The sequence below is a fragment of the Papilio polytes genome, unplaced genomic scaffold (assembly GCF_000836215.1).
Source record: "Papilio polytes unplaced genomic scaffold, Ppol_1.0 DF821956.1, whole genome shotgun sequence".
Classification (NCBI taxonomy): Eukaryota; Metazoa; Arthropoda; class Insecta; order Lepidoptera; family Papilionidae; genus Papilio; species Papilio polytes.
The window spans coordinates 1,210,116-1,223,906 of NW_013527248.1; the positions used below are offsets into that span (position 1 = coordinate 1,210,116).

General features: G+C 33.3%; 2 protein-coding genes across 2 annotated transcripts; one reads left to right on the plus strand and one right to left on the minus strand.

Moving 5' to 3' along the window:
• Window positions 1-1,112: 1,112 nt before the first annotated feature.
• LOC106107686 (AP-2 complex subunit mu) lies at window positions 1,113-8,233 on the minus strand. Its single transcript, XM_013288661.1, has 10 exons — window positions 8,057-8,233; window positions 7,687-7,880; window positions 7,311-7,473; window positions 6,916-7,031; window positions 5,205-5,307; window positions 4,567-4,689; window positions 3,740-4,133; window positions 2,614-2,752; window positions 2,149-2,277; window positions 1,113-1,285 (listed from the first exon to the last, which is right to left on the minus strand). The coding sequence occupies exons 2-9, from the start codon at window positions 7,861-7,863 to the stop codon at window positions 2,170-2,172; spliced, it is 1,323 nt and encodes a 440-aa protein (XP_013144115.1). The 5' UTR covers window positions 7,864-7,880; window positions 8,057-8,233; the 3' UTR covers window positions 1,113-1,285; window positions 2,149-2,169.
• A 431-nt stretch (window positions 8,234-8,664) lies between these two features.
• LOC106107678 (CTD nuclear envelope phosphatase 1 homolog) lies at window positions 8,665-13,652 on the plus strand. Its single transcript, XM_013288648.1, has 7 exons — window positions 8,665-8,929; window positions 9,016-9,082; window positions 10,610-10,800; window positions 11,448-11,560; window positions 11,770-11,885; window positions 12,100-12,251; window positions 12,839-13,652. Exons 1-7 carry the CDS (start codon window positions 8,831-8,833, stop codon window positions 12,842-12,844), a joined length of 744 nt encoding a protein of 247 aa, XP_013144102.1. The 5' UTR covers window positions 8,665-8,830; the 3' UTR covers window positions 12,845-13,652.
• The last annotated feature ends 139 nt before the right edge of the window (window positions 13,653-13,791 follow it).

The following is a 13,791-nucleotide window of genomic DNA, read 5'->3' on the forward strand; positions in this document are numbered from 1 at the left end:
AACATTCGATTTTTTGTAGCTAACTAATATTATAAAAAGGAACGGTTTGTATTTTTGTATGTATTGAAATAACTCAAAAATTCTAGACCGATATCAATAATTCTTTCACCATTAAAATGCTGCGTTATCAGAGAGTAACATAGGCTTTTTTTTTTAATTTAACGCGGGCGAAGTCGTGAGCAACAGCTAGTTAGTAGTTAATATGTTGATCCAGGTATAAAAATGCCTTCGAATTTTGCATAAAATCATGGAACTAATTCCATTAAATGCCAAGATTTTTGTATTCTTAGTTGATATAAATTTAATAGTTGTAGTGATGTTTGCTTTATCGATACTTTTTCGTAGAATTTTGTCATTTAATAATATTAGACAAGTGATAGATAATTAAAAAGTATAGTTCATTACACAATATATTACGTTTCTACACATGTACGCACTTTGATATATTAATTCGGGTCCGTACAAACATGTTTTCTAAGTTAAAATCAATCTTGGTATATCTCTATTGAATTCCTAAAAAAACACATGAAATCTATTCCAAACAAATTTTAACTTTAAAATCTTGAACCTCTAATCAAATTCTTGTAATTTATATAATATTAATGAAAAACATCGATAACTATCGACATACGGACCCAACTCTATTACACTAAAGGAATGATAAAACATCGAAATTCTCTATAAATTATAATTTACTCTAAATTCATATTAAAAAGGGAAAAATTCATTTTTATACATAAATTATAAAATAATATAATTAAATGAATTAGCTTATAATAATGAGGATGAAAGGTAAACATTCAAAATTTTATATTACTTTAAACATTAGGGATGTCCAACATTCTTTAACAATATCGATATTAGAGATTATATTATTAAGAACTATTTGGTGATAAGATTTCTAAAACACTACAAACATGAACATCAAAATTCGCTTTTTATAGCATTATACCTTTCCGATATTATTTGCAAAAGCTTCAATAAACATATTTCATTCTAAGTCAGAAATACATCATAAAAATTAAAAATCTACAGGTAAATGTATTTTTTTCGAAAAACTTTTTTTGTGCAAAAATCAATAAAAACACACCAATCGAATTTAATTTCATTTTTCCTTTCTGAGATTCAAAAAAAAAATAATTGTATAATTCAAAGTAATGTATACATTTATATAAGAAATTATATATAATTCTGCTAAAAGAATCTCATGTATATATTGCGACAAATTATATACAAAATGTCTAACACGCCGTATCGTCTGATCCGTTACAGAAGTTTCAGCAATCTGAAATTAAATACATATAATAAAGATAAAAAAAATAATTACGACACATTTTCACTATTAACTAGACTACGCTAAAACTCGTGAATTCCAAAATATTTCCGGTAAAATATATTATACTAGCTTTCGTCCGCGACTCCGTCCGCGTGGAATTAAAAAAGAAAAAAAAATCAAAATTCAGTAGCCTATGTGTTCTTCCAGACTATCCTCTACATCCATACCAAATTTCATCGAAATCGATTCAGCCGTTTAGGCTACAAACTCCAACAAACATCCATCCATCCATCCATCTAAACTTTCGCATTTATAATATTAGTATGAATGGTAATTGATAAAAACAACTCCAACGAAAGGATCTAAAAGATAAAATTCTCGACAATAAATTTTCGGTTCATCAGGATGGTTGTTTATTTAATTTTGTAGCCTAAATAACTAAACGGATTTCAATCAAATTTGGCACAAATACATAGCCTGGAAGAACACAGGCTTACTATCTTTAATACTACTTTCTGTTTACTACCAAAACAAAACGTCTAAAAAAGAGTAAATCTGATCTCCAAACTATATTTGTGTTTCTACATTAATTACCGGTAAGTTCAAAATTACATGTTTCATTTCTCATTGTTAGCAAAGCATTGTATTTATTAAATTAAAGGCCTGTCCTACTAAAATGTCTGATAACAATCCCACATGTAAAATATGTGATGAAAATAATGGATTTTATTCCCTTATCTAACTGTGACGTCATTTTTAAGCTATCTGAGTGTCTATCAGCCAGTGATGGGAGAGGCCCAATTTAGTATTTTTAAATCTAACTATAATTTCAACCCAACTATAACTTTTTCTTAAGGTAATTATATACTCACGGTGTACTCGTAGTGGTGTGCCTAGCATCGTGTTTCGTAAAGTCCGGAGCGGCCGATATATCGCACCCATTTGATCACATCGTGGTCAGAGTAATTCAACTTGGGTTCAAACACCTTCAAATAACGAACCTGGCGACATAAGGAAAAGTTATTTTTATGTTAAATTCGGGAATTCAACAAAATTATGATAGAAAAGTAACAAAACCTGCTATCTCAGACCGAAACTAAAATTGCTAAATGATGTTGAAAGAAGCATTAAAAATATCGACATCAAGTATTGGATAAAGCCCAAAATTGACCTATATGGAGAAATTTACTGGATGAAATTTGAAGATAAAGCCAATAAAAGCGAAAAAGCAATATTGCCATGGTAACGGTAATTATTAACTAATGCCAAAGACCTACAATCTCAATGAATTTTGAAGTTTACTGTTAATTTATGTGGAAGAAGAACAATAATTTCACCTTGAATCCAGAAGGTGCAAACGGCACCTCAAAGCCCATAGAGATGGGTGGTCGAGTCCATTTCTTCTTAGTGTCAGTTTCTAGCAGTTCTATCTCAGCGGACAGTTGAGTTTCCTTCATGCCAGCCATACGTTTTATCCTGAAAATAAGTAAAAGAAGTATTACAAAAGATAATTGGTATAATATTTACAAATATAATCGATACAGATACAGATTTTTGACAGTGGTAGTGCCCGCGTTAATATGTTAGCAGTGCAGGGCACGCCCCCAGTAATTCCACGACCACCCAGAAGACAGCCGTGAAATGGAAGCAATTCCGTGTTTCGTCTGATGAGTGTGGTGACGGAGGCCTAATTTAAGTCCCTTTCTCTTTACCACCCTTTTCTTATAAGAAAATCCTCTTATAAGAGGATGGGAAGGGGAAGTGGATTTGACGGTGGAGGAGATGCAAAGGAAGGGGAAATATCCTCTTTATGTGCGTCTCCTCCTCCGTCGTATAAGGGTAGGCAACGCATCTGCAATTGCGGATGTCTATGGGCAGCGGTCGCTTCGCCATTTTGGCGGTTTCAGGTGGTCGCTTGCTTGTTTGCCACCTTATGTTATAAAAAAAAATACTTAGTTTATAAATTCAAATACAAATTCCATTAAAATATCAAAGTTTCGTTCCAGTAAGATATTAAGACTAAAGTGTCCTTTGACTACTTAAAATATCTTATAGTTGAATGGAACTCTGAATAGGACCTCACAATATTTCAGTTCAAACAAATCTATACTATTATAATAAAGCGTAAACACACACTTCTTTGTGTCCTAAGATGTCAGCAATTACAGCATATTTTTGAATAATTATTTTTGTAATAAAAAGCCCTACACTTACGCCATGCTTTAGACTATATATTTTCACGCCATTAAACATAGAGGGTTAATATTTTGGATAAAAACCCTAAGTATATAGTAAGAAAGCAAAATCGCCATAGTAAGGTAATTGGTATTTTGACATTTGCAATTGATTATTTGACACATGTGAACTATAAAATAACATTTTTATAAGTTTATGCGGATAAAGTCGCAGGGAACAGTTAGTTTATCATATAAAAGAAAGACCAATAGAAAACATACAACTTACTTCCATACAATAGCATTCTCCGAAGCCTTATATTTAGCCTTTCCCTTAAGACAAATCAACTGAACTCCGCTGGTATTCAGCGGAGTTGGGATCTTAACCTCAATCTTTTGTCCGAGCAGGGACGGCTTGAAGTTGCTCTTCAGTACTACCTTCACTTCCATCTTAGTGCGGCCAACTTCACGCACCAGCGGTATCACACGGAACGGCAGAGAAATATCTTTAGTAGTACGATATCTCATTAATTCAAACTCTCCGTCAGGTGGTATGAATGAAATGGAGTGTTCGGTTTCAAATTTGCTGAGTTTCACACATTGATGGAACTGACAGTCGTCGATGACTACCACTGGCTTGCCAGAGCGAGCGCCTTCGCTATCGGTGTTGCCAGATATACCACCTAGAATTAATATTTATTTATTTAAAAACTACCCTTTACCCTCAACTCAGTCTGTGCTAATTTAGGAAAACAATGTAAGTAGCCTGTGTTTTTCCAGAGTCTGTTCTACATCTGTGCCAAAAATCATCAAGATCCGTTCAGCTATTCTCTATATATATCTTCTAACATCCATCCATCTAAAGTTCCTCATTTATTATATTAGTAAGAAGTAAGGTAGCTAAAATCCATTCAAGATTTCCAAGACATTACGGTTTTAACTCCAAAAATTGCACTTTAACATACATTTTTACAAGTTACTTATTTTTTTGTCAAATGGAAAGTGACAAAATATTTTTGAAATACACTATTGTGCTAATATAACTATTTCATTACAAAAAAATACAAAATAATGTTACATTCTGTAAATTCATTAAAAATCTATAATGCTACTCACCATTCCCCTTGCCTTTAGCTTCCATAACAATCTTATCGTTGATGCCAAATTTGCACTCAGGCATTCCGGAGAGGTAGGACTTCATGACCACCTTGCCTGCCACATGGGCTGACAGCACTTGACCTATTAGAAAAAACAAATTATCTGTCTATCTATACTAATATAATAAAGCATAAACACACAATACTTTGTTATGTAGGAAATCAATCTCAGTGTAATTTTTTAATCAAAAGCCACACATTTACAACAGTTTATAGCTTATATATTTTCACGCTATTTATTTTAGGGGATGATTAAATTGGAAAAAATAGCTCTGCAAGAAGGGGACAACAAATACAAACTAATAGCAGCCATGCGAAATTGCCATGTAATAATTGATATCCTAAGGCAAAGGCCTTCATTGTCATTTGAATTAAGATTTAATAAATTGAACAGGAGATAAAACTTATATTAAAGTTTTATATGCAAATTACACTAAAAAAAAGCTAATAATAGATAAATTCCAAAAGTAATTTAATTATTTATTTTATTTAGAAGTATACATGTAAAACCAATTAAAACCGACCAAAGTTATTCAGCCAATATTCTCAAAACTGAACAAGTGAGAACATAAATCCAGTTTTCATTTTTTAACATACCTTGAGGAGACATGAGTAGGTTGACATACTCCAACACATCAAGGAACAATTCATTACGTCTGTACTTAATGCCTTCGCGACGCCAACCAATCTGTCCCGTCACCTAAAAAAAAGCAAACAATAGCTTTAAAAACTAGTAAAAGTACGTGTTTTTTAAATTATTCATAGCAATATAATTCTGTCATCATCATCTCCCCTGAATTATCCTGCTCCCGTAGGGTCGGCGCACCAAGTTTTCGTCCTCCAAATAAATCTATCATCCGTCATCTCAGTCATCACTCCCTTCTTGATCATATCACCTTTCACACAATCCATCCATCTCTTTCTAGGTCTACCTCTACGGGTGAACCCCTCCCCATTCACATCTAAAGTCCTTCTTGTTACATGCGATTCATCCCTTCTTTTCATCTAACCTTTTACTCCTTATTTTCTCAACCACTGGGGCTACTCTAAAACTTCCTCTAATATACTTGTCGGAATCAATGCAACACTAGCGCCAGCATTGCAACACTAGCGACATTGCGGCAGTAAAGAGTACTACGTAACGCCAGCGCCGCCTGTCGGCGTTTGATGGAGTCAACGTGTTAAAGGGGCCGAGCGAGGGGAGCGCAGGTCACTACGGCAGTGACAGTCAGCAAGATCTAACTTCTAGAGTGACCGGCAGCAAGTGCTCACTTTCTTAGTGGCTGTCAGAAGGAACGCACTCGTTTCGTGGCTGTGAGCGACAACGGTGCCGTTGAAACCATCACGCATTACAGACTCTGCCACGAATGGAAACATACCTCCAGCGACAAGGAAACTCACTATTGTCATCGGAATCACCTAACCCACCTTAATTACGACATACTGATTTCGTATCTTAGCAATATCATTCCGTATTGTATTTATATATAAATAGATAAAAGAACAATGCACTATTAATTATAGAAAACATTGATTTAATTCCCTAAGTCTATATAAGCTTATTACTGATGACTGTATTGAAATTTTCGATTTTCTTTACAGAGGTAGCATGACAATGGGTGATTCCTATAAAGCCATTGAGTCTAATGGGAATCTTGTTTCCTATTGGATCTATTGTTTCTTATGCTTCAATTAGCCCAATCTATACATTATTATAAAGAGGATTGATTTGTATTTTTGTATGTATTGAAATAACACAAAAACTACCAATTTAAACAATTCTTTCACCATTAGAAAGGTAATTAATAGGCTATATTTTGCATTACTTTTTTTTAATATTGTGTGGACAAAGTTGCGAGCAACAGCTATTAGGCCTTATTGTAGTCCTTTTCCTTTTCCACGCTTTTCTTAAGACGATTCAGCGGTGGAGAGGAGATGCATAAAAAAGGGAAATGTCCTCTTTATGTGTGTCTTTGTCAATGAAGGGTAGGCAACGCATCTGCATGTGCGGATGTTTATGGGCAGCGGTCGCTTTCCATTTCGGTGGATTCGGGTGGCCGCTTGCTCGTTTTCCACCTTATATTATATAGTAGTAAATATATCCCATTGAATCTATTAATCACTGCTCTGATGGGTCCAATGGGAAACTTATCACAATATTGTATTTTATACAATAGAAACAAGTCTATTTAAGATAATAGAAACTTTTTACCATTGGTTGAAACAAAATAAACTTTGTCACCAATAAACTGCCTTGTTAAACTGTTTGGTTATAATAGTTGAATATTGTTAGCTTAACTGAAGTTACCTGTGAAGTGATCTGCGCCTGTTCTTCTTTGGAAGCAGATTTAATGCCCTGCTGAGTAATAAAAGTCTTGAGAACTCCGGTATCCGAGTTCTGAGGATAACCAAAATCCAAGATCTCTGCAAAAATACAAATTATAACATTTTATGATGTAATTTTACAGAAAAAGTTCTACAACTGACAATTTTTTAGAAGAAAAGGAGAAGAGAAGAAGAAAATGTTAAAGAAGAGAAGGTTAAAGGTCCTTACGAAAGTGGTTACTTTAATGGTCACAAATTCATAAGAAGACACAGAAAAAAGCTGGGTTATTTTCTAGAAGAAAAAATAGTACTAAAACATAATTTTAGTCATGCATAAATGTAAGAAAGACAGAGTTTGACCTTTTTTCTTCTACTTACCATCCAACAGCTCGTAAATAAGAACAAAGTTATTCTTTATGTTCTCTTCGGAGATCTTCCCGAAGTATGACTGCATTACATCAATAATCTTGAGCAGGAATTCAAACACCATTGCGGCGTTCACATTTTGCTTGGTCACCGCTGCCAACCAGATGTTGGCACGCTGTTAACATTATTAATTAGAATGGGCGTTGGCAAGAGGTTAGAGTGGGATAAAAAATTTGCAAGATTTTTAATTGTAAAGATACACAATACTTAATCCAAAGGTTTTCTATAAAATTATGTAATTGAGTAAGTTTTTATACACTAATTGACATTTATATGTTTAAATAATTATTATAATATACATTAATGAGAAAATAGGGGCGTTTCATACCTTTATGTGAAAAAAGGACGTGCGAGCGATGTTCGTGACGGGCGACCGCACTTGCTGCCTGGCGTGGATAACATTCACCCTGAATGCATCCACGGCATTCCGTCCTATATCATCTCGATATACCCTCGAGATTAATACTTCGCCTTTATGGTTGTAGACGAATAAGCCTCCAATCATCTTGACCTAAGCGTAAGCTGTTGTAAAAAAAATATTTTTAAACACTACCTTCTACAAACTAAGGTTTTTTTATTCATCAATGGGACACTTATGATGGATAAGACGATAAGCAAATCAATAGAACAGGATATGGCCAATAAAATATTTTTTTAACAGCTAACTCGAAGCATGAATGTACTGATGATGAGCTTACCTAGTACAGCCAAAAGGCATTCATCGAGACTCCACTATGTACTAATTTCATGAAATCTAATATAAGAGATCTAATACTACCATTTTATTCTAAACTATTTTAATTATAAAATGATTAAACTTCGATACCCGCCCCCAAAATGAAACGTCAATAGCATCAATGAATTGCAGAAACCAAAGACAATTTATATAACTTTAACAAAAAAGCTACATCTGTCAACACTGATCTTTGCTAATAGATAGGCTGGAAACGACAGCTTTTCCTGCGTTTCTATTTAAACGCCCCTGTTGATTCTATTCTTTTCTAGTTTGCATAGTCATCACCGCCACCTTTTGCAACTGCCAGCGCCGTAACAGCGTAGATCATATGAGAATAAAGTACCATGACGTGAAGTCAATTTTTATCGCATTTTTAGAAACAAGTTACTAAAATGTAGTTATAATCTTTTATATCTATAGGTGATGCCAACTTAATTAACTCCGTGCAATCTTATTTAGAACTGCATTTAGAGCAATTGCAGTTTTCATTTTGGTCTTAATGATCTAAAATAGTTTAGTAATAGTGCAACCCTATCTTACTGAAGATTGAAAGCAAAATTTCTACCTTGTTTATGGTTCGTGAACTGGGTCGATTATGTCATGGCGGGTTAGATGTTTTCGGCGCTTGTATTTATTGAATTTATTTTGAATAACGCCGTCAATGATCTCGTTTCCTACGCTTTTGTTTAAAAGTTGCGGTATCTGTACTCTAGTGATCATTTTATAAACCTTTCAAATGTTGAAACAATTGCAGATGGGCCTACGCACGTTCATGCTTATCGCATCCAAAGTATGGAGTTGTTTTTGTTATATGTTTAGAAAGCAGTATCGAGCGGTAAATATAATATTTCAGAATTGTTTAGTAAATTTGGTGAATTAGAAAAGTATATTGTGTGCCTACATGTGGTGTTTCCTTTGCAGTTGGCTCAGTATCAATCTGTCAAATATGAAATTTATCCTCTTTCACCAGTATCTCGACACAGGCTGAGTGAGTATAATCAGTTTTTATCACTACCTTATTATTGTTATTGAAATCTAGAATGATTTGCAATGTATTTATCTTTAGGACGCATTTTATCAACTAATACCTAAACGCATACGAAAGTTAATTTGCATTTTCTTCTTTTTCCCTTGTAAACAATTTAAATTCTTATTTAAAATCGTAAAATATTCTTACAACATTATCCGTCAACAATTTCGATTATATTTTATGCAATATGCATTTTATTATTAATATTGACAAACATTTTTCATCATAAGTATTTGTGAATATCACTTTGTCTTACTTATCATAAAGATATTGTTATCTTTTATTACAAAACTTCTATTTTCTTACATTTCATCATTATAAGTTGAATGTATGCAATTTTTATATTGTATGAAGACTGGCATTTGCTGATAATATTGCTCTAGGTGATAATTTATTGAACATTTTCAAGCTTTCTCTTATCTTAACAAATACCTGGTTAAGTTACTTTCATATGTAAAAATTGCAATGACTAAAAATAACCATAATCTTCCAATTAGAATACTAGAAAGCTAGATTTTTATTCCAACAAATAATATGGCTATTGAAATAGCAGTTATAATTGTAAAGTTAATTTTTATGCTTGTTAGAACAGGAAAGAGTGACATGGCATTTATTGCTAATATTTGCTGCGTCACTCAAATACGTAGCTATGTTGGTAGATGACTTATACTGACATTGCCTCCATAATGCATAAATCTATGACTGTAAAATAAAAGCATTTATTGCTTTTAAATAGCAAAGAAATAGATATTATGAATGTGTTAGTTGTCCTCCAAAATCCTGAGTTGTTTCAATTTTAAATGTTTCTAAGATATAAAAATATATAATAAAAAAAAAGGATAGCCATTGCTAGCGACATTGTCAACAAGGGGTAACAAAATAGATCCTATGCTATTCACTGATAACATAGCTTTTTAATAATAATTTTTTTAATTGGTTCAGTAGTTTTTGAGTTATTTCAATACATGCAAACATACACATCTTATTAAGAATATTAGTATGTATAGATTTTATTGGTTCCCTAGTATAGTCTCAGAAACTACTAGACCAATTTCAGAAATTCTTTTCCCATTAGAAAGCTAAATTACCATAGATCACGGAATCACTGTATAATAGGCACATCAACAGGTAAGGTATGGATATGACAGAAAAGATATGAGATGTGTATTCTTTGCCACCCAGACAAAGCTCGAATAAGTAGCTAGAATACAATAATTTCATTATTTAGTAAACTATATGAACTTTGTTGATATTTATGAATAACAATGGCTTATGATTTAACTTAGGAAAGGCCTAAATATATCTTCATTTTATAAGATCACTAAACATTATGTTTTGCTTTATTGAGCTACTTATATATATTTTTTACAAGCCTAGGTTAAGTTAAGTTCCTGTGTGTGAGTGTGTGAGGTTGCATTACCTTGATGCTATAAATTAAATTCTATTAAATTAAATTCTATAGATGGTTTTCTTTCCTTTTTCCAGGTTTAGTCAAAAGGAAAATGCTTGTGTTAGATCTTGATGAAACACTAATACATTCACATCATGATGCAATGCTGCGGCCGACGGTTAAACCCGGGACTCCCCCTGACTTTGTGCTTAAAGTCACCATAGACAAGCATCCAGTCAGATTCTTTGTTCATAAAAGGCCGCATGTCGACTACTTTTTAGATATAGTAAGTAAATAATATATGTTAAATACCATAAACCATGGGAGCGTCAGTGGCTCAGTGGTTTAAGCACTTGACTTGTAATCTACAGGTCTTCGGTTCGAATCCTGCCATGTACCAATGTGATTTTCGATTTTTCGAATTTTCATATGTACATAATTTACCCGACGTTCTTACGGTGAAGGAAAACATCGTGATGCAACCTGCACATATCAACGAAGAAATTCAAAGATATGTGTGAAGTCAACCAACGCGCAGTGAGCCAGCGTGCATGGTTGACTATGGCCTAGTCATCCCAATTATACAAATATACAAATCTTTATTATAATATTAAGTAAATAATGATAAGCATACATTGCCATTAAAAAAATTATTAAATAACAATTACTTTTAATTCAAATCCAATTTTATTTTGCTGGTCTTGGGTTTGAGTCTGGCCATGTACCAATGTTTTGTTGAATTTCGTATGTAAAGTGACTGAACATATTAATGGTGAAGGAAAGTGTGTTATTTTCGAAGAAATTTAAAGATATTCGTGAAACCTGCAATGCAGCATGATTGTCTATGGCCTAGTCCCCTCTAGCATAGGGTTGGCTCCTTTCTGTGAGGACATAGCTGATGATTAACAGCTTTGTTTCTGCATAATGTTCCAGGTGTCTCAATGGTATGAGCTGGTGGTGTTTACAGCATCAATGGAGATATATGGTGCGGCGGTGGCAGACAAACTAGACAACGGACGGGGAATACTGCGGCGACGGTTTTACAGGTAGCTAAGGACTTTTGGTTTTGTCAGTCTTTAAACTGAGATGCGAATTTACATTCATTCTTAATTATTTCTTACATTACATACATTTTTAAAGCTTAGGAATTACAGATTTCAATGCAATATCATTTTTTTTGAACTGTGTTTACTGTTTTTTTTTATCAAAATTTTAGTGTAATTATATTGTTAACGTAATATTTTGATATTTGCAGACAACACTGCACGCCGGAGCACGGCTCCTACACAAAGAACTTGTCGTCAATATGTGACGACCTAAACAGGGTGTTCATACTGGACAACTCACCGGGTGCTTATCGGGACTTTCCAGGTAAAATTTACAAGTCTAACTTCTTAGTTCGATTTTATTGTATACAACTAAGTATTTTATGATAAAGCCTTTTTTATAGCTTTTGAAGTACTATTTCTTTGAGCAATACCACTTTTTAATTTAGACTTTATAGTTATCTAGTGATAACTATACAAAATCTACATGTCAGCTACTTATCTTTCTTTGCTATATAAAAGAATGTTTGTGTTTCCAGATAATGCGATACCAATAAAGTCGTGGTTCTCGGACCCGCTGGACGTGGCGCTGCTGAACCTGCTGCCGGTGCTGGACGCGCTGCGCTTCACGCACGACGTGCGCTCCGTGCTCTCGCGCAACCTGCACCTCAACCGCCTCTGGTATCCGCAGGTCAGTTTGACTACTGACAATCATTGCCAAATACTGATATACATTGCCAACTATTGATATGTATTGCCTACTACTGACAGAGATTGCCAAGTACTGATATACATAGCAAAATACTGATATACATTGCCAACTACTGACAAAGATAGCCAACTGCATACATTGCCTACTATTGACAATGATTGCCAACTACTGTTATACATAGGCTACTACTGACTAAAGATAGCAAAATACTAATATACATTACCAAATACTGACTAGGATAGCCAACTACTGTCCGTGCTATTGCCAACTATTGCTGATTATCGCAAATTGCTGCCCGCTATTGCCAATTACTGATTATTATTGCCGATTACTGCGAAGTATTTCCGAATACTCCCAATTATTGCCATTTACTGTCAATGTTATAAGTGCTAACTTTAGTGTCCTACATTAGCAAGCCCAAGGGACTTAAGTTAACATAAGCTTTTTGACTAACCTATCTTGTTAAACCATATGCAGATAGAATATATAGAAAATGTGGTTATAGCGACTTATTTAGTCGTAAAATAATAAGAATGAATTTAAATTTCTCTTTTCTTCTCTTACAGATATAAACCGGCTTTTGTACAAATTGTGGCGCAGCGACAGCGCCGGAACTTATTTATTTTGTCACTTGTTAGGACCCCAGCTTCTATTCAAATATACATATAGAGATAACGTAGATAAAAGGGTTTAAAAGTTTTGTTTTTTATATATAAAATGTGATTAGATTACATAGAGTATGTAGCCTACTGGAGTAGAGGGACTTTGTGGTAACGAGTGACTGCGTCTCTTTCATCGCCGATGAGTGAGATAGACGTATATGTTGTGTTTCAAACTCGTGAGGTAATCAAGATGGCGACCGGGAAATGTCAAGTCATATTTTCCCGCGTAATTAACTGACGTTTGTAAATGTTTAAATTAGTATAGTTAATTATTGTTAATTTGAGTAACATTTTTGTGTGAATCCACTGCCCGTTTAATTTGGTATTTAAAATTATGTTTGATGTAACTGAAGCAGATTTTTTTTTATTTTTTAAAATAACCTTTTTTTTATTAAATTTTAAGTGATTTACAATTGGTTTTATACCTATTATTTTTGTAATGATTCAATAACAAAAGGGTTTTTTCTTTTTTTTTTTTCAAGGTAAAGTATCAAGTGCAAATTGGTAGATGAAATAAATTTTCGCTTTGTTCTATAAAAATTATTTTCTTTGGATTTCACTAAATTGAAATAAAACGGGAACTGTAAAGTTTTGTCATGTTTATGGTGGTTTAAAAAATGGACAATATGAAAAAAAAACTCGAACCTTCAATTTTCATATTTACTTATCAGGCATTTGTATACCAACACTGCCAAGTAAAACCACTAAAGACAAAAAATAAAAAAATCGCAAAATATTATTTTTTTGTATATTTCCCTTTATAGTTGTCCTTAACATTTATGTTACAGTCATACTTTTTAATATTGAATTAATTTCTATAAAACTTAATACCATTAGGTCATGTAAATATAATTTTA

Excerpts from the sequence above, each read along its gene's own strand:
- LOC106107686 (XM_013288661.1), bottom strand. The coding sequence starts at position 7,863 with ATGATTGGAGGCTTATTCGTCTACAACCATAAAGGCGAAGTATTAATC. Across the intron at positions 4,690-5,204 it reads CCTACTCATGTCTCCTCAAG|GTCAAGTGCTGTCAGCCCAT; the intron begins GTATGTTAAAAA and ends TTTTTCTAATAG. Across the intron at positions 2,753-3,739 it reads GAGAATGCTATTGTATGGAA|GATAAAACGTATGGCTGGCA; the intron begins GTAAGTTGTATG and ends ACTTATTTTCAG.
- LOC106107678 (XM_013288648.1), top strand. The coding sequence starts at position 8,831 with ATGTTGAAACAATTGCAGATGGGCCTACGCACGTTCATGCTTATCGCA. Across the intron at positions 8,930-9,015 it reads TTAGAAAGCAGTATCGAGCG|TTGGCTCAGTATCAATCTGT; the intron begins GTAAATATAATA and ends TTTCCTTTGCAG. Across the intron at positions 11,561-11,769 it reads CTGCGGCGACGGTTTTACAG|ACAACACTGCACGCCGGAGC; the intron begins GTAGCTAAGGAC and ends TGATATTTGCAG.